Genomic DNA, 21,160 nt, shown 5'->3' on the forward strand with positions numbered 1-21,160 from the left:
GACAGGTAGATAGTTTTTTGTTTTATGTACAAGAAATTCTTTAAACGTTTTGCTTTGCACCCTTCTATCGTAAACTGACGCGTGTGGTTCGCATGTAACAAAATAATAAATTCTTAACAAAATAAAAAAAAAAACATATGCTTTCTTAAATGGCGAGATGATGTGAAAATCGTTTCCTGTTTTTTTTTTGTTGCTTTGTTTTGCGTCCTTTTCCTTTGTCAGCTTCACGATATACACATATAAACATACACATGTATACCACACTGCTTTGCAGTCGTGCCCGTCGTTATCGCGTTATCATCGCCGTTTAGCTGCGTTAGAAGTGAGCCTGTTTTGCCCATATACCCCCCTCCAATGTTTTTTAATAACGTTTTGTATATGATGTGTTGGCAAGAGAATTAAAAGAAACCTATGCTTAATACAGAATATTGCAATGCAAGCGATCTGCTGAACACGGTTGCTGATTCCGCGGTGTTCGGCTTTTGAGCGGGTTTCTGTTTAAACGGGGCACAAAAATACAACATGAGAAGGAGGGGGCTTTGTAACATATCGATACGTTTCGTTTTCAATTTCCCTTCGCTTCGTAACATAAATTCTTTGCTTTTTCTTCACCCCGTTTTGGCACAATAACACTAACAATTCTTATCCCGCAAACGTGTCGTTTAGTGGCTCCTATGCCTTTTCTGCTCAGTTCCTTTCTTCAATGTTACTCCCAAAAACAAAAACAAAAAAAAATGCAGTGTAAATATAGAGTATAAAACAAATACAGCATCAACAATTGGGTGTGTGTGTGTGTGTGTATGGTTCAACAAAGTAACTAACGAAAACAAATACCGAAAGGGATGATCGAAGCGTGTGTACACCACATTCCGAATGATCCAATCTACCAACAGGTAATAAAGGTTGTGTATCTAACAGGGTTATAATAGTTTTTTTTTAAAGATGGTGAGCAAAAAAGCGCGCACACACACGTTTTCCTATTTCGTTTCCGGCCAAAGTGTGCATGGGTGTGGAGGAACCATCTGCTTTCCTTTATGTGTGCCGGTTGTTGCGGAATCCGTTTGCCGCCACGATAACATCCTCCGGTACTGCCGATCCTTTGTGACGTCCTCCTCGTTTAGTGCAATCGGTGAGTTCGCTCGAGCTACTACTGCTGCTACTGTGCGCCGTCCGCTTGATGACTGACGTCGATTTGATCACCAGTGGACGCGTGCTGCTGTTTCGACTGCTGCTGCTGCCGCTACTTTCATGATCGGTCACCAGCATTGTTGGTTTGTTGCCACTATTACTACCGCTACTACTTCCACTGCCAAGGGCGTTCTTAATGCTATTGATAAATTTACTAAACCTAGTGCCGTCGGACGCGACGACTCCATTGCCACTATCACTACTGCTGTCACTGTCGCTGCCCATACCACCGTTACTATGGCTTCTGCTGCTATTCAGACCATTGATGCTGCTCCCGGTGGTGCCTCGGTACGATGATGATGGTGCTTTATGGTTGCCACCTTCAGTGGAGGTTACACAGTACGCGGATGTCCGATCGGGTGCGTTATTGTTTGTCAGTGGCTGGTCGAACGATTGTGCCGTTGTTGCGTTGATCGTGGCAGCAGCAGTCGCCTCGTTACGATACCTCCAAGACCATCGCCAGGGCCGCCAGCCGAACGTGGTGGTGTTGGTTGGGGTGGGCAACCACTGGCTGCTGGAAGCGCTCGGAGCGTACTCTCAAGAGTGTTTCACCTTGCCGTTCAGCTGACGGCTGCCGGCACTGCCGACCGTACCGCCGCTGATTGCGTACTCGGTCGCGTGTGTCGCCACGTGCTGGATGCTCTTCTCCACGCATGACTGGTAGATCGGTTTCATCATCTGTAAGCGGCAGGGAAAGAGAGAGAAAAAAAAACAACACGCATCGCCGGGATGGTGGTACGTACTTGGTGGATTAGAAGCCGGAACGGAGACACTGCTCGTTTTGCAGGGTTTTACAGATCAGAATTAAACGTTCGCTTAGAAGTTCTGCAACATTAGGATTCCTTTTGTTCTGCTTCTAAAAGCTGTTCATTTTTAGCTAATGGCTATTATTATTACGTTAATTGTTGTGTGTTTTTAAAGTTAACTATTTCCTTTGAATGAACAATACGGTGATAAACCTTTCATCCTCAAATAAATACTTTCTTCGAATATAATTTAAGCGTTTAAGCATATTTCAAGGATGCAAAAGTGCTATGTCTAACATTCCATTTCTGATCTGTAACACCCTGTGTAATGCTAGACGAAAAACTATTTATTCGATACGACCTTAACATATAACGCAGACATTGTTTCCCAGCATGAAGACGAGTAATTTCGGACGAACGGACAAAACAATAAAAAGGGTACAATAATATACATATACCTACCTACCTAGAGAATGATCGAAGATGAAAGGCAAGCAATGAATTCGATAAGGAAACAAACAAGAATGTACACCCCCTCCTGCAGTGCGTGGAAAATCAAAATTTCAAATACTTTATAATGAAAAGCTAAGCCAATGGTATTGTTTAAAAAAAAAAGTAAAAACAAAACACAAAACTAAACAAAACTAACAAAAACATAAGAAACAAAACTAAAGACAATAAACTACCCCAAAATAACAGAAAAACTAAAAGAAATTAAAAATGTTCCTCTAACAACACACACACACATGAAACAAACAAAACGCACCAAAACATATATGTATAGAGAGAGATAGAGAAATCTGTTGGGTTTAGTTTGTCAATTTTGATTGACGTTCTTTGTTTGCTTGCTTTTACAATTGCATTCGTTAGTTCTATTTCGTTAGAGCTTTGGCTTAACTATTCGACCTGCGTCATAAATACTCTTTTGCTAGATCTTTTTCATTTTTGTCCTGTTTGCCTTCGATTAACAACACTTCCATTGAAAGGGGAATAAAACCACACCTGTGCGCTCTTCCGCTCTCGCTAATGCTTCGATCCACTGCTCGCAATCGCTTTTGCTTGGTTTGGTTTTTTTGCTCAGAGTTTAGTTTCTTCGTCCTACGATCTAGAGATTTTGCGGGTTATTGCATTTTCGTTCACAGTACGCGACAGGTAAACAATATTCCTAAGTTGAGTTGACTTTCCCACCACCCATCTCATGCATGTCCGATATGGCGTATGCCACCCCACACCCCACAAACTTATTTCCATTTTCCCACACACTCTATAGTATGTTCAGCATACGCATATAGTACACGATCTCGTCCTGGTGCAGGTACAGCAGCGCGCCGACACCGACAATATAAAAGGAATAGCAAAAGTAACTTACATTTTCCCACAGCAGGTTCGCGAACTCATCTAACCGGACGCCAAAGTCGCTCAGCTCGCCGCTATACCTGAAGGTTGGAAGTGAGAAAGTGATTAACAATGTAATTTATTGCAATATCCGAGCAAAATACCTGATGTAGGCCCAGGTCCCTAGTGTGATCAGCGCTATACCCATTATCAGATTGGCAAAGTTGGCAAAGGTGTACAACCCCACAAGGCCGAAGATGCCACTCATGATGTACATAACCATCGCGATGACAAAGTAGACGGCAGGTGTTCGGGCAGCTTTAAAGATGTTCTTGCTTTCGTTATGCGCCCGGAACGTGACGAACGTTTCGTCCAGATCTTGTTCCAGCTTTTCGCGATACTTTTCCGAAAACTCTTCACCACCCATTTTTCGCTTCGAAGTGAACTAACGGATTGAGAGGAACGAGAGATAGACGGCGAGAATAACATAAATAATTCGACGAACATTTAAAAACCATCTGCTGTAACGCATCCCTACCTGATGCAGTGCCTTTTCCTTGATACGGTTGTGCTCCGAGTCGAGGTGGCCCGTGCTGAGGTAGGGCTTAGTGCCACCGCACACATCCTCCATGAGCTGTGAGTAAATTTCCTTCGCGGCAGCTACCGCCGTCAAATTGTTTGCTTCGGCCGTTGCCACCAGCATGCTTTTCGGTTCCGGCAGCTCGTTACCCTTGTAGATCGCCATGTACGATTTGAAGTACTGCACCAGGTCGCGTGCCTTCACTCGCTGGCCGTTAATTTCCTTGACGATTAAATTTTCCGGCGCCAGCAGCATCGGTACCAGTTCGCGCAAGCTCTGTTTGAATTCGGGCGTTATGTCCGATAGACGCCCGTCGAAGCTGGGATTGGTGGCCACCGTTAGGCCTGGGTGGGGCATTAGAAAGCAGGCAATTTCCGAAAAGCAGGACGTAATGTGTCGCCTCAACGATTGCAGCTCCGGATGCTGCTTGTCCGAAACCTCCAGTCGTCGCTGAAGAATAAGCTGCCCACCCAGCGCACCATATTCGGCCTCGTACGGGAAACTCCAGTCACGCACCAGAAACTGTAGCCGCTGGAACGGCTTCTTGCCCGAATCGGCCAACGCTAGGCGACCGTATTCTGTGAAGAGCTGCAGTGAAGGGGAAAGATAGAAACACCTTGTAGAGAGGGATCTTCCGGAGGAGCCAATGTCGTACAACGTACCTGTAAGTGTTGCAGATCGTCCTCTTGAATGTTCTGGGACAGGTTGTAAATCTGTACGGAGGATAGCATGGTGCTAAGGGCGAACACGGTTGCACAGTCCCGGACGGTACTCTGGCTGTCAAAGGCGCCTTGTGTGTCCATCAGTATAATTGCCAGCTGAAAGAATGCCAACAAAGAGTTCTCTAATTTAGTATGCAAAACAAAACAAAAAACCCCTCTTGCAGAACGGAGCAATTAAGAGTATAGAAATCGTACCTTCTCGCCATTGGCTCTATTGTGCAGGAATATGTCGGACCACATTAGGATGCCAGTTGTGTCACGTTCGCTACCACCACGCCACGAAAAACCGGACAATGGTTCACTTTCATCACCCAACCATTCGAGTACGCTCTGATGATGTACATACTGTAAATGGAGAAAAGCAGCTTAAGCTATCTCATCACACACAACAGACAGATACAACTCCCACCTACCTTGGCGTACATGTAGCGAAGGAAAAAGTCTAGCAGGAAACTTTTGCCCTTCCGGAAGGCTCCGGCCACAGACACTACCACGATCGCGCGATCTTTGATGCTGTCTTGCAGTAGTATCTCCGTCAGTGCCTCCTCGTTCAGGATAAAGCTGTGATCTTCGCTTGTCTCCACCACCTGTACCGGCCTTGCTTCCATTTTGTGGCCGTGTAATCCACTAACTTCACTATGTCGTCAATATCCGCGCGGAGTTCAATATGTCTCTCGATGATTCACTATTATTTTCACTATCTAAAATTTATGCTAACTGTTTGCTGTTCGTTATTCGTCTTCCTCGTTTCGTGGGGGATGATCAAACGTTTAAAACGTGTTCGTCATCTAGGATATTGCAATCAATAAAGAACCTGGGTCGTCAATCTGTGGGGAAGAAAAAGGAACATTTTAGAGCAATGCGAATAAAGATAACTTGCAGAGCTGCTGTATGTTGACTGCATCGTTAACCGTGCAGAAACGATACAATCACTCAAAACTACCGCTGAACGAAGCTTGCCGTAGCGGGTACAACGAACAAGGTCAAGATGAGTGCACGTCACGGACAAAAATATTTTAAAGAGTTAAGAAATCACACCGAAACTTTGACTGGAACACGTCTCTAATTCGCCTAGAAGTGGCTCAACGTTTATAGCGCAATGATTTCAAGGTCCCCCCTCACATGGGCCATTTGGCGCGCCTGTTTAGATACAACCGAAACGATCGCGATCAATAACGCACTGATGATGGCGAGAGTTGCCCGATACACGGTGTAGCCTTTTGGAAGCGACGATGACGATGATTCGAATACATTAATACTACCATGGAGACACGCCACATGTGTGCGGCTACTGTTGCGTTACTTTGTACGGTGTTGGGAGAAGATCGCTGTCAAGATCAATTGCAGTGCACGTTAATTGGTCCATAAAACAAAACAGGCTAAACTACTGCTGCTCGGATCGTACGATCAATTTTATGTGATGAAATACTTATTGGAACGCTCGTCTAGAATGGTACGATAACCTCACAAATACTCAGGTACTTCCTTTTAAAAAGGTAAAACAACCCAGCAAACAGGTTCTCTAATGGCTGTTCTGGTTGTAGGTCTTCCGTTGGATCTTCGTTTCGATGTGCGCAGTTCCCTGTTTGTGTCCCTCTACTCTTTCTTGTCGATCATGATGACCTGCTTTCTTTGGAGTTGCTTTCACCAAACCGAAAGACCCAAGCAGTATTAACTGCTTGATGACAAGCAAACTGACCCTGAAAGAATCACCATTCACTTGAAGAATTCGTTATCCAACAATTGCTACATGAGAGTTCTAAGTTAGTAGCTGACCTTTGCAAATCAGATACAGGGGCCAAGTTCTCCCAAAAGTGTCCACACTCGATACACACACCCTTGGCACATTTGGCAACCCAAAAGGGTGACAGCTGGGGCTGTAAAAGTAGCAAACCTGACCGAAAACAAATGATTCAATGAAGGGTGGAAGATGTTAACGTACAGTTTTTGATGTACGAAGAAGCTTCTTTAGCTGCTAGGCTACCATATTTCCGATCTTGTCGAGATGTTGTGTTGTGGCTATTAATAGTACACGCCGGCATCACTTCGCGTTCCCTACAGATCAGAGATTATTTCACTTTGGACGATATCTTGTGTGGAGGGAACGGTATGCCGTTCAGGTATTTTAGGTTATGTTTGAGTCGGGGGTGTGACGCGGCAAACAAGGCAAGCTTCCTGATGTCATGCGCTTTGCCATCTCACGTCAGCTGGGTAAGATTTATTCCCTTGAGTGTGTTATTACATCACTTGATCGAAATGTTTCCTTTGCTTCGGTGTGTCAGGGTGCGCAGTCTTAGCCAAATGATGATGATGCAGTTGATGCATCCAGATACTTCCAAATGGGAAGATTGTTCGAAATAAGAGAAGAAGTTTGATACGTTTCCAACTCTCTGCATCCTCACACAACACCAGTCTTTATCCGTAACACCCGTAAAGGTTACACTGCTAGGCGCGATCGATTACGTCTTAATCACCATTTTATGCCGCAGCTGTTGCTGTTCACTTTCAACATCCATTACTGTGCATTGTGGGGTTCGTCTTTTCGCTTCCAAACACTGTTGAACACGGAATTCCAAGTTCGGACACCTTCCAATAGCGAGGAGACCGATCAGTTATCGGTGCATTGGGTGGTATTTATATGTAGCATTATCGACGCTCTGATAATGCACGATCGTCTACATTGTACAGCGCTATTCGTGACTTGCATTGGGTATCGTTTTCGATGCGACCGAACGTCGAGTTGATGATCATCAATCGCAATTAATAGAGCGTGCACTGAAGAGGTTCCCCTTTAACAAAAAAGTACTCTGAAAACATTCAAAACGTAGAGCGCATAACTATGCAAAGCGTGGTAGCGCTTTGCCAGGATGGTATGTTTAGATCGCTTCTTTGTGGGGACGCCAAATTATAACTTTTCGCACGCAGACCCACTGCTTTGTGCCAGTTGCATATATGCATGAGACCTCCTTCAGTTTTCGTTTTCCTTTTCAAACAACCTCCTAATGTTGATAGAGGAAAAATACACTCGAAGGTTATAAATTTTTTGGTTCACTTCTTTAAATTCCGCATAACATGTTTGACGCGCGGTGATTGATGCGATAAGGGACAGAGAAAAAAAGCAGACATCTAAATCTCGCTCTCTCTAGTGAATACATCTCACTTTCGTTCGTCTGTTTGCCGGCATCAGTGGCCGGAAAATGGGGTGGCTTTGGATGAAAATGTAGGGCTTCGATTGTGGCGCTCTTGTGATGTTTCTGTAACGGTAGGTGAACTTGAATCGGTTTCTCTCCTGCTTGGCCCGATCTTGTAACCGGCAGACATTGACCGATATTGCACCATTACACATTGCGTAAATTAAAGATTGTTCGAAGTTTGTTTTGATTTCAAAAACACATTAAAATAAATTAACATGCAATCATGGTTTTTCTTAGATAACCCTACTATTTACGCCGCTTTTTGGTGAGATTTTTTTAGAGAAATATTTTTTTAAAGCAGTTTCCTAACCTGACTTGCCCTTCCATTTTTCTGGGCTTTGAATTAGGACACAATAAGGCAAAATAAATATTTATCTTTTTTAAAGCGTTATAAATAAAATTCACTCGATCACGCAGCACAGGCGCGAAAATCTAAAGCTTCGTTGCAAGAAGACAACTTGATATTGCTGCTGCTGCTGGCTTAAGTCCAATTAACCCTGTGTGCCCTCCACACAGGTGACGGTGCCACCCGTACGCGAATCGGGTAAGATGAGGTAGCAAAGCAGGTAATAGTGGCGGGGAAGCAAAAAGAAAACAAACCAGCGCAAAAATATTACACCCAAGTGTGTGTGTGTGTGTGCTTGTGGCCTCCTTACACTTTCCTGACCGCGCGGGTTTTTTACGTTTGTACTTTGTACCAGAATCAGTAACTTTACCACAACACGAGCAAACCTTTTTCAATACCCTTATGCCCAATCGTTTCCTGTTTCCAGTGGACGTGTGGACGGCAGATAGAGTGTGCTAATCTCGTGCAAATCGTACCTTGTGTGTACACAACATTAATGCGCTTAACGCATTAGGCACTTTTAATAAACTGCGTGGTCCTCAAGACGATGAAGTACCAGATCCATTAGATATATCAAATAACAATTCTTGTCAACGAATACACCAACATGAAGAGATGGGTCAGTTAGATCTCATATTTGTGTTGCTGTATTCTGGAACCAGTTGGAAGGTCTAATTAAGAATTCATCCCAAAAAAAGGCTTCTTCTTAAATAGTGCATTACTGAGCAAATGTTATATGAACAGAGCAAATAAAGTTCAAAAACATAAATATATAAAAACACATCATCAGTGTTGTTTTCCTTCTACGTTGTAGCTGTACATTTGCTAATTAGTGTTTCAACTATTTCGATGTTCTCCTCTTTGGTGTTCTGACCGTATAAGCTCTTCTGGTGGTTTCATTTCCTTCCGAATCATGACATGGCGTGTGTAGGATTCTGGCTGATAAAACACGCCACATCTGGCCATTTCCACGTGAACTACCAACGCACAGCCACATCCACAAGCGAACCTTTCAATAATTCACAACACTCTTGATGGAAGCCACCGCCAACAACTCAACTCAACTCCACGGTACAAAATTAATAGGAACACCTTCTAACTGTACGCGTAATTGTGCTCTTTCTTCTGTTCGATTATCATGCGCCCGTGGCCATTTCTTCGCGCTTTTCTTTTGCATGTTGGCCGTGAACAATGATAACGATTGGGCCGGTTTTGAAGGTGCGAACCAAAGAATCACGGTAACACCACGTTGTGCGTGTACATGTGTGTTGCCCCTTATCAATCGCTACTTATCGGCACCCGAATGTGGTGGATTAATTTATCGCCACTATAACCGAACCAGCTGGACTCTGGCCGCATGCGTACGGGTTCGATGTCACGGATGTTTTCACCTAATTCGTCACCGCTGCTTCATTTCCCACCTTATCTTATTAACATTAATTATTAGTGCTAAGAAGGCGTTCTGTTTGTGTTTCTAGCGGTGACTAACTCGTGCCGCACTCCCTGGTCGGAGCATTTTCGGGGTCCTATTTTTGGGGTATTCACACACACCCAACAACAGCGACGCACGAAACGGTGAACGACACACAGTACCACAGCACCTGGCGTATCCGAGCAGCGGACACTCAGTCACGTTCTGCTTTCGTAGAAGGAACGAGAGACACAAACTATGCCAAGAAAGCCAACCCCGGGACACGATCGCGCGCCACGGACGACCTCACGGAACGTACTGAACGCGCTTCCATTCGGTGTGCGCCGTGGGTTTCGTGGACGGCCATCCATCGTGGCGGATGTTTCGCAGTGTGCGTGCATTGTTGCCTAACGCAAAATGGTACCGGGTTTCGCGGTGTTAGCAGCACGCGCGTCACGCGCCGTCGATCGCTGTCGGTTGTGCGCGCGGGATACGCGTACATCTACACGCTTTGGGTTGAATGTGGTCCCCATACCCATACCTTACTACCCAGGGGAGGGTGGGTTTTGTTTATCTATATGCATTTCACCTTCTTACTACTCGATGGAAAAGGAGATGCTGTAGTTCCAGGTGTGTTCGTAGAGATGAACACGTTTTCCGGGATGCTAATAGATGTGCTCTTTTATCGCGTACGATGCGATTTGCTGTGGGAAGTAGCAAAATAAGAGAGTGAGTTAGTATGCGGCATCAATGGAAAAGAATACGGGTTTTTATTTTTGCCAAACAAATAGCAAACCTCAATTGCAACTCCATTCGCGCAATTCGATGCCTTAGAAGATGGATAGAAATCAATCCATTTGAGCAATAAATTCGAAGTAGAGCATCAACTGACCAAAATTCAAATTTCAATTGAAAGGAACTTAATTTTACGCAAATTACCGACACAGTTTAACGGGGAAACGAGAGAAAAGTGAAATGAAACAAAGCCACCAACAGATAAGTGGATTTAAACAAGTTTATAATGTACCAAAAATTGCCTAAAATGTAAGAGTTCGGAACGTTCGGATACGTTCGGAAAGCCTTCTACAAGAGAAAAAAAAACTTTTACTCGGTGGTCAATCGTGTTTGGGCTTTATCATCCATTCATGGGGTCGGCAACTGCTGTTTTGTACCAAAGATAAGATGCATTTTTTGTTGCTGTTTTGTGTTTTGCCCCTGTTAGCACAACTGACGCAATTCATTAAAAAGATTGGAAGACAAAGCCGTGACGTGGAGAAAATCACATTATTTTGTAATCACGTTAATGAGCTTGACTATCTGTATACGCTGGCACCGGGGCATTAAAAAGAATGATCGAGAAAATCGATGATAAGTTGATTTTCTACGTGCAAATTAAGATTTTAAAATTAAATTATCCATAGTTGAAAAGAACTGATTGTTGGATCCATTCTCTTTCTTCATTTTTGCCGGTACAAGACAGTCCTGCGTGCGAGGAATGCGTAGGATGCGGTCTAGTTTGGCGTACATCGAAGAACGTGGATCGAGCTAAATCTGAACCGGACAGTCGTTGCAAGGAGCGACTATTTTATTTGGACCTAAAATAAAAATTGAGCTCATTATAAGCAAAACAGGTCAGAAAGAAACAGCTCCAAGAGCAATTAATTTCATAAATACCTTCATAGGAGATTAAGCGAATTTAACACAGTGTTTTAAAGTATGAAACGATCGAACAACTTAACATCCGCAACAAATAAGTAACCACGTCGAAGCACCGGAATTGGAAAATGGGACACTTCACCAATGGTTGCTTACGGGGGAGAGAAGAAAGTGAAGACAAAAATGACACTTGGTTAAATCGTGAACGGGGCATAACAAGAACAACCATAACACAAAACACACACGACCCACGTACAGATTTCTCCTGGCGGGCCTGTGGCACCAACCGCTGAGTTTGCGCAGTGCCACGAAAACAAATCCGGCCCCTCCACATCCTGCCGAACCTGATTGGACTCCGATCCCCTTTGCTGTCTGTGTTTCCTGTGTTCGGTGCTCTGTTGCATTGTGCTGGATTCGCGCGTCCTTCATGCGCCCAACAAACTCAAACACATACCCACTCATAAGCGTACATCCCGAAGGCTGTTTTTCGGAAGAGCAAAACAAAGAATCCGATGCTAAAATTCCCGTTTCCTTTTTGGGGGTGTTTTCTGCTGAAACAAAACGTGAGAATAGGGGAAGTTTCTTGTTGTTGCTTTTGTTATTGCTTCAGGCCAAGTCCGTGTGCTGTTATTTTGTTTTTGTTGTGGGTTTTTTTTTGTCGTGCTGCAGTCGATTTGAAGCAAATTTTCGTTTGAGAGCCTTTCACTGTGGCATGCCACGGAAGGTGAAGCAGTTTTCCAATGAAATTTTGCTCTTCTTAAACATTGAAGACAGCACGCAGTTTGCACTGTGGTTCCATGGCTACTGTGAAGGATTTTTCCATCCAGTAACTATCCCCGTTGCTATGATCTTGATGAGATTTTCATCGGAAGAATTTTGTTGGCCATGGAAACATTTGTCAAAATCATCGTCAACTGCAACATACTGGGGAAGAAAAGTTGCTTCTCTGACTGAATTTCTGGACATATTTTGAATCAAATTTTAACCCTCTTTTGTACAACATTCGAAGAAAATTAAAGCACTTAGCTCTAGCATTGTGTTCCATTAATTTCGGACCTACTTCAATGAACCCTTCTGTCTTTACCACGGCAGGGCACTGTTCATATTCACGTTCATTATAAATCTCCACAGCATGCTCACAGCCAATGGAGTATTCGCCTTTCACCTTGCTCGGACACAACCAGTATGGATTTATAACGAGCCTCTCGGTGGTGTGAAGATGAAAGGTGATTGCGTGCTTCACAAATCACGCACTGTAGATGCACTTTTCTTTGCAGACACTGCACTCACTGCTTCACTTGTTCAGGGTCGTTCTTTTGCAGAACCACAGTTTTCTGCAGCAATCACCAAAACACACAGTGCGTGTGTTTTTTTTATCTTATTTTTATATTTGTACCGTATACCCTGGGCTGGATGATTTTGTAACTAACACAAGCATTAGCATGGCAATTCGTTTGTATTCTGCACACTACTTATGGTACGAACTAATTGGTTGTGAATATTACGCACTTATTTTTCTCTTTGCTTCATACAATTGAGTTGACGATGATGGTGCTGGCTGGTGACGACGGGCTTCCTCTTCCACACAACACACAAGTTATGACACGATGTACATGAACCACGAATCCTTCTCTTTATACACTGTTTCATGCGTCTGTACGATAGATCAGAAGCTTCTCTACGCTATCTAAAACACGCAACACATTTTACGACACGTAATTTTTGCCAAATTCGTCGACAAAATGTACAACACTTCTTCAATGCAATGGGAAAAGTCGACCCAACTCTTGGGCATGTAAACGCTAATGCTGATGATGGGCGAAGTTCGAAAATGGAACCGCGATTCGAACATGGCGGTGACGTTTGTGAAGTCGTTTATAGTACATGGTTGGAATGTTACGTTGCTTGAAAAAAAGCGCCTGATAGGTAATATTCTTGGATCTATGTTTGAAATTAATATTCGGTTGCAAAACTATTCCATGTTCTAGACTTTATTGAAACGTGATTTTTGCGCACAAAGTAAAACATAAAATTGTTATCAGTCTTCTGCATAGTCTGATCGTGCCATCGAACTTGTCTCTTAATTATGGTAATGGTTAGGTTCAGATAAAACAATGTATAATATGTAAAACACCATCGTAAAAACTTGTTGATGGTTAGTAGGTCAGCGAGGGATAATCTGTACATCCTTATGGCTTCATTCAACAATTATTCTTGGAAGAAGTAAACGACTGTGGGTTGCAATTTTACCTATATCATGTTTAGTACATTATTATCTGATTCCTGGTAGCGTTTATTATGAAAGCAGATTCGTTTACTTCTCGGCATTTACATTCAAATTCGTTAATTGTGTCAGATGACTCGACTAAAGCAGAACAGCCGCCATACGCAGAATCTACCATTTGAACCACTTCAAATTGTAATGGCGAACGTTTAAATCTAGCCTCCAAGATACATCTTGCATTAAATATAATGGTCAATATGTTTGTTTACCAACGCGATTTTCCAAGAATATCATTACAAGAATAATGTCTGCAACTCTAAACATTAGGAACGCTTGCAATTACTTTTTTTAGTCCTTTATACTAAGATGTTGGCACGTGTAGTTGTCCGTTAAATTAAACATTTCACAGAACGTGCAAGTGCTCGTCCAGGGTGCAATCTGCTTTACATTAGCATGTAGAAGAGTGTTTAGTGCGAATGGCAATAATACGAATAATGGTTTTTAGGCAGAATTCAACAAAGATGTTAATGTTGTGTTTTGTTGGATTTGAAGAATAGATTGTTCGCGTTACTTGAAACCAAACAATGGACATTACTAAAGTACATTTTCTTGTTCCATTTTTTGTATGACGCTATTGACGTCTTTTTGTCTTTGTTGTACCTGTACGAAAACGGTGATTTTATTATCCGAAGAAAGCTTAACATTTAGTAGCGTTCGCTGTTCGATGAAACAGTCTTTAAAATGAATTACTCGCTCATAAAAAATTACACACCGGGAGTGCATGATAAGATAAACCTTCCCTGTGATAAGTACTACAAAACGGTAAACCACAACTCACTCCTGCTCGGTCGTTTTAATAGCAGCTGAAGAGACGGATGAGCGACATCCGGTTACGAGCAATTAATCGATTGAGTACCCGGTAGTAAAATCTTTCTACAGTCGATTTAATTTTTTTACGCACACCACAGATGCAATTTCTGTCCCCCACTTCCCCCACCTGGAGGATGCACGATCGATGAGCAGAAGTCATTGAAAAATGGGGGAGAAGAAAGTTACTCGAAAAAGATGTCGTAAGATGATTGCCGAGAATCGTCACGCGGTAAGTATCCGGACGGCACGGGAGGATTCCCTGGTTGAGAAGTGACAATTACGACCACTAGAGCATGTGAAATAAACTCACCACCTCATCCGGCAGCATGTTTGCAATCGTTATAAAACGAAATCGACCGCAATGGCAAAATGGGGGAAGGAGTCAGCTAAGTGTCATCGTGCTACCTTAGGTTACGGGGGGAGGGTGGTTGTTTTTTTTCCCCCAAATGTCTGCAGTTGATAGCTTTTCTTAGTAGAAAGCAAAGTGTCATTAAAACGTGGCAAGGTTGCCGGGGGTTTATACATCGACCTCGGCTCTTTTCTCCTTCGCGTTATCGGCACTCGGGTTGCGATGGTGGACATTTTAGGATGCCACGAGATGCTGGCCCGTGTGCATGGCGGAAGGAGAGCAAAAATAAAGTTAAATATTTCTCGAGCGCGCTTGCACCAGATGTGTCTAACGACGCACTCATGGCGGCAGGTAATGCATCACACAAGCGCCACCAGGAGCTGTATAGTGCCCGAGCGGCCGTGCGCTGAGTGGCGTTCTATTAAAAAGTCGTTTCCGAGCCAATCGTGTTGCCATTGGCAGCCGTTCCGGTTGGCTGAAGTAGTTAGAAACAACGAGAGAGGCAGCATCCCTTTTTTGCTGGAGTGATATTGTTTTCATAGTTTCTTTTTCGTTTCGATATCACATCGAATAGTGTAAAGATTTTGATCGATCGGCTACGGTGAAAGATGCAGGTTAAGAGTTTGTGTGACACATGAGTAATAACGATCATCCCAGAGCGCCCTTCAGTGCTCAGTGTGTGGAAGGTTTATTGCATTACGAAATACCAACCGGGTTTGGTTGCTGGTGACGATTTTCGTTTTAAGTGTTACAGTATTAATAGTTGTCACTAACATGCTCTAGACAGCGAAATCCGAAGGCGCATTGTTCAGGGAAATCGTGCCTACTACGGGCTCCACAAACTCCTGCGATCCAGAAGGCTCCAGCAACACACGAAATGCACGATATATCGCACACTGATACGTCCGGTAGTCCTCTACGGGTACGAGTCCTGGACTCTGCTAACGGAGGATGCCAATGCACTCGCTATTTTCGAACGGCGGGTGCTAAGGACTATCTTTGGCGGTGTGTGCGAGCAGGGCGTGTGGAGAAGGAGAATGAACCACGAGCTAGCTGAGCTGTTTGGCGGTGCAGATATCCTGACGGTGGTCAAAGCCGGAAGGATACGATGGCTGGGGCACGTGATGAGGATGCCGGACTCATGCCCCACCAGGAAGGTGCTCGTCAGCGATCCGTTCGGCACGAGGCGGAGAGGAGCACAGCGAGCTCGTTGGCTGGATCAGGTGGAGTCAAACCTGTCGGAGATCGGATGCAGCCGTGGATGGAGGACTGCAGCACTGGACCGAGTTTCCTGGAAACGGATTGGCGACCAGGCCATGTCTACGCGACGTGCTCGACCATGAGCAGGCCAGAAAAGAAGAAGAAGAACATGCTCTAGAATAGAAGATATCTTCGAGGAATTCCCCTCTTTCTTGAGTATCTGAATTCTTCTCTTTCAAAAAGATGTCTTAATTTTGGTCCATTATCTCACTTTCTTTGGTTTTCCTTTAGCTCTGGACAACTTCTACCGATTATCTGTAACATGGTAACCCAGTGTCTGTGTAGTCTTCTAGGCGATCCTCAGACTCATGCGACTTGATCGACAAAACTTCGACAAGACACGAAATTCAAAATATATCGCACACTGATATGTCCTGAATAATGTCTTCAGACAGAAGATCTTCTCACTAAAAAAAGGCTAGCTCACACTTCAGGTGGGTGAGATTCGTACGATTCCGACACTATGTTCGATACTCTTACCCTGAAGTGTACCATTGCTTGATCGGATGCAACGTGAAGATCAAGAAAATAATATGGATGGATAATACTACTAATAATACTAATGGACTGGAGAGGACATTGCCAGTAAAACATAAAGACGTTGTTCTTCAGATTTGATGTTAGTGAGAACATGCTAAACAGATATTGGACTTATATGTTTGCTTGTACCCTTAATGGAAGGGCGTTCGTACATTAGATTAATTAAAGGCAACATTTGAACCACATCAAACCTCCAATCATTGCAGTTCTACTAGCTACCATTGTTTTGTGGGCAGAACGCCTTACAGAATATTTCGCTCTGCAGGAATGCATTATGCGAATGAATGCACATTCATTGTCTAATATATTGATGCAATCCGTAGGCGTCCACGAAGGTATTCATGTGTATGTCGATTGTAATGGTTGGTAGCATTGGTACAAGTACATTTTTAGATGATTGTCAAACCGAACACCCTCAAGGTATGAGAGAGAGAGAGAGAGAGAGAGAGCGAGTGGACAAGAAACTTAGCGTGTGATTCATCCTATTCCGAGAATCGAAATTGCTGGTCAGGCTTTTCATCTCAGAACCAACCATTGTTATCTGATGTGCTTCGATTTCGAAGAAACCGATGCTATGGGCGACATGGCTGTAGTATAGTTTCGTGGTTCTGTACCCCGCTGTCCTTCGGTCCCGCTGGTCTGTGACGTAGGTGCACAGTTGAACCGAATACGTTTGATTTGATTTGTACCGTACATGGGGACCTTTACAGCACATTCCAACAAACGTACCACATGCAGCAGGTGGGTTAAAAATGAATTCTCTCCCATTATTCCATGATTTGAACATGTGCAACAGCCTTACCAAAAGGCGGGGGTTTAACCTTTTCTGTTTGGCTTTTTTTTAACCAATGATTTTGCCAACGGTTACAAAGCACCAGTGGAATGGAAGAAATACATACAAGTTCCACACCCAAAACGGATATAGTGGAACCATTTTGTTTTCGGGAGCGCGGTCATTGTTTGTTTCACTTTCGGGCAGGAAAGCAGCTTTCGTCGAGTGGGGCAGCTACTTCTCGCAAATGGAATGGGTTTGGTTTTCCGTGAAAAGGTCATGCAAAGAAAGTATATGTTGCAGGTCACCGTAGTAACGGGTGCGCCGCTTCCATTTGGCAACAGGTGAACACAAACCCCGTCATCTTACGGTGCCGTAGTAACAGCAGCCACGGAACATTATATGAACGGTGGAGATGGAATAAAAAAGGATCGAGGTTGGAGTGTTTTTTTTTCTTCGCTCCCTCCTCTCCAGTAGTAGTAGAGCTGGTGAAAATGTGAAGAAAATGTAAACATTTTCCTATCTTAGTTAAGGGGCTTTCCGTTTTCTCTTTTGCCCTGGCAAAAAGCGAGATCCTGTAAGCCGCATTAGAACGAACGCAAACCCAGTAGTGCAATGTGCCCTTTTCAACCAAACCCACTCCCCCCTGAGAAGCAGGCACACAAATTCCCGCAGGGTTCTGACAAGCCGATAACAATGCACAACGGTGGTCTGTGGCCCACGTAGGTGTTTTGTTTATTGAATTTGTGTTCCACTTGTGCTGTGATATGTTCTGCACTCGGGTACACGGATGGAAATCGTGGAAAACGCGTAATACTTGAAAGTACGAGATGACGAGACAATCGTCGAATTGTGTGCAAATGTTTCGATGGAACATCGTTTGTTAGTAAAATGTTCTAACGCAGGTACAGTGAGTACCGTTCGCAAATAAATTTTGCACGGTCATAATATGATGTTTCCGACAAGTGACTTGAATTTTGTAATTTTACAATAGTTTCAAAATACTAAGAATTAATACAATTGTAGATATTCTCTATTACTCTACTCTTAAAATTATTGGCGATTATTACAGATTGTAAAGCGAAAGATTGAAATAAACGCCTAACAGTATGCAATGCAATGTAATTTGCCATTTTTAGGATGTTTTAGGGAAGTCGCATGATAAAAGATGTACATGTATTGTACAACAAAATACTAATTTATATAAAAATGTGTATATTTATAATGAAAAAAGAAATATATGCGTTTATGTAAAATTTCTCATATTTAGCAAATGTTTTCCCAATATTTCTTTCCCAAAAAACTATCCCAATGTTCGAATCTGACTCTGGTGAAAGGATTTGCTGAAAGCAAACGGGAAACGCAGAAGATGGAATTAGGGTCGGCGAAGGTACAACCTTCGGGACCTGTTCAATCAACAGACATTCACCAGAAATGGGTTCCAGCTTTGACGAATCGGGAGCGCTTAAGTGCTATACACCAGTCAAATCTTCCAAGTTCGGGAAGTTCTTTGAGTTCTTCAAGTAAAATGGCAACTATGTAATGCTGTGTGTATGTGCATTTTACAAAATGCACACACACACACAAACAAGACACGCCGTGGTTGACATTTGGCATCGTTCGTTTGAGAATCAGGTAAGAATCATGCTACGTACCACCTTCAAAAACTCTCCTTTCCTCGATCGTACTCGTTTTTCTCCATCGTCATACTGTTCGTTTCCGTTTCTTGTCAACTTGACGCTCAAGTAGATACGTTCGTTCGCTAAGGCCTGTGAAGAGCGCCAGCAAGAGAAGCATTTCCGTTGCGTACTTTCGCGCAGACTTTGTGATTGTTTGTGTGATTTTGTTGTAAGCGTGTAACGAACGTAAGTGGTGTAAGGTTGTTTGGAACCTTCCATCCCATCCGACGGGGTTTGTGTGCGACGAATGAACTGCTGCCTTCAATTGATTCGATTGTCGTATCTTACGATGCGTGTAAAGAAAAGAAGAAAGCAATTTGTCATTATTTTATTAAATTTGTCTACTCATCTACAGCGCTATTTGTAAGTGCTATAGACGTCTACTTGCAGGATAAACTGTCCGACGAGTTGTTTAATAATACTCGGGCATTACACTAATATGGACAGTGTAAGCTGGTCCTGTCGTTAACCATTTGGAGTACAAAATAATATTTCGTGAACGAGTTTAGGTACGTCAATGTTTCGTTAGGCATTAACGTGTGTCGTTAGTTTGTAGAAATTTAATGTATTGCTTCGTTATGTTCGCTTTACGCTTCCGGATCAAGACGAGCATGTAAAGCGTTCTCTAGGAAATAAGGGAAAGGATTAATGAAATAGAAGGTGGTAGAAATATGTAGAAGGATTGGTATTAGTTTGCTGTTGCGTAGGTTTCGCCTTTCCGCTACTATATTTCGAAGAATGTTTCGACAAATGTGGCGAGACGCTTTGATGATGTTGTTGCGTGGCAAAAGCTCTTGCTAAGGGTAGTGTTAAAAATGAAACGCTACAACTACGCGGCACGACAGGACGTATCTGGCTCGAATTAAAAGCAAATTGATTTCGAATGTCACCGCGCTCGACGAGCCCGGGGAGTAGAGATTAGTGTGGAGTGCTCCAGCGTTGGAACCGACCGTGGCACCGATTACCCTTTTAATCCACGCCCGTCGACCGATGGACCGAACGGATTAGCGAGAAATTGATGTCTAAGCCATGCTCAGGTGTTTACCGTGCGGGAATAGAAAGCTAGGATTAGTACTACACTTCTTACTGGATGGTGCTCTTCGCAGGGGGTTTCCATGAGTGTGTCCCTTCTCGGTATTGATTTAATGAGTTGAGATGCAAATTCACGCACGTCTGCAACGAAAACGTCTGCACGAAACACATGCAACGCATACATATTAATCCTTACATTTTTAATGATATATGTTTCTAATGCAACGATAATCAGATGCATTATTTTTAAAAACTTTACGAGATATAATGATTTGATATGTTCAGTAACGTAGTTGTTGTTCTGGATGTTTAATCATCGAAGTTTTAAAAAAACCGTTGATAAGAGCGAGAGGCACATAAATCAAATCAAGGGATGACCAAGGAACGTGTTCCATGGGATTGTTCTGATTTGCCAGGAATTTACCCTGTCATGACGGACAGATTAAGAAAACTAGTAGTTCGTTTGCTGACCAAGAGCGAGAAACTTAAACGATTTGAACCTCATGGAAGAATTGCATGTGCCGAGTGACTCCATCAAAATCGTTCTCCTCTTTTTCATCTATTTTTTTTTTTTGGTTTGTATGTTGAGCTCCATTGTTTAGATACCTTGGAATTTTCTCGTTAGACCGTACCAGAACCACAGACAAACCTGTGCCACTTTGTGACAGCTTTCCTATCAGCATCACTTTTACGATTATGACAGTTCAAGCCGTTTATCGTGCTGTCTTTACGCGTTCACTGTCACTCTCTTCTAATTCCCAGCCGGGACCCAACCCATTGTGGTGCCGCTGTTGCTGTGGCACGGCCCGGCAAATCGAATCATCTCTAGCAAAAACCACCTCCGGGACACGTTTGAAGGTTCTCCGGTTAGGAGTGGGAAGTCGTCGAGACACAACCATCATCGAAACTATGCCAATCGGACCGAAACTTTCCGACCCGGTTAAATCCCTGGTGCCGCAGTCTCCGAGAAGGTAAGTAGTTGACGATAAAAATCACACCCTTGCGTCGGTTACGGTGGCAAAAGGTGTGTGTGTGTGTAAGAAGTTCGAGAATCGAGTACTCGTGAATATACGTGGCACCCCGGGGCGATGTTACCCAGAACCGAAAGAGAAGTATCTTTCCTTGGACAAGATGGCACCGTGTCTCGAGTCACCGTAGATCGAGTTGCCTGCAAGACACTAGACAGCCGCCGTGCCAGAAGCACTTGATGCGTTTTGTACGGCGAAGGACGAAAAGTGCTTCTGGCTGTGACGGAG

At 43.5% G+C, this 21,160-nt stretch overlaps 1 protein-coding gene across 8 annotated transcripts; it reads right to left on the reverse strand.

Moving 5' to 3' along the window:
* Positions 1–13,007, reverse strand: LOC125766412 (atlastin). 8 transcript variants are annotated; one of them, XM_049432363.1, is made up of 8 exons: positions 12,711–13,007; positions 4,985–5,398; positions 4,767–4,916; positions 4,512–4,667; positions 3,808–4,437; positions 3,434–3,714; positions 3,304–3,370; positions 1–1,866 (listed from the first exon to the last, which is right to left on the reverse strand). In XM_049432363.1, the coding sequence occupies exons 2-8, from the start codon at positions 5,177–5,179 to the stop codon at positions 1,726–1,728; spliced, it is 1,620 nt and encodes a 539-aa protein (XP_049288320.1). In that variant the 5' UTR covers positions 5,180–5,398; positions 12,711–13,007; the 3' UTR covers positions 1–1,725. The 8 variants fall into 8 exon arrangements, with proteins under 8 accessions (XP_049288320.1, XP_049288316.1, XP_049288322.1 ...); XM_049432359.1 differs by having other exon boundaries at positions 12,688–13,007; XM_049432365.1 differs by lacking the exon at positions 12,711–13,007 and adding an exon at positions 12,575–12,661.
* Between the last annotated feature and the right edge of the window lie 8,153 nt (positions 13,008–21,160).

Source organism: Anopheles funestus, chromosome 2RL (assembly GCF_943734845.2).
Source record: "Anopheles funestus chromosome 2RL, idAnoFuneDA-416_04, whole genome shotgun sequence".
NCBI classification, from domain to species: Eukaryota; Metazoa; Arthropoda; class Insecta; order Diptera; family Culicidae; genus Anopheles; species Anopheles funestus.

Excerpts from the sequence above, each read along its gene's own strand:
- LOC125766412 (XM_049432363.1), bottom strand. The coding sequence starts at position 5,179 with ATGGAAGCAAGGCCGGTACAGGTGGTGGAGACAAGCGAAGATCACAGC. Across the intron at positions 4,668-4,766 it reads ATAGAGCCAATGGCGAGAAG|CTGGCAATTATACTGATGGA; the intron begins GTACGATTTCTA and ends GCATTCTTTCAG. Across the intron at positions 1,867-3,303 it reads CGAACCTGCTGTGGGAAAAT|ATGATGAAACCGATCTACCA; the intron begins GTAAGTTACTTT and ends TGCCGCTTACAG.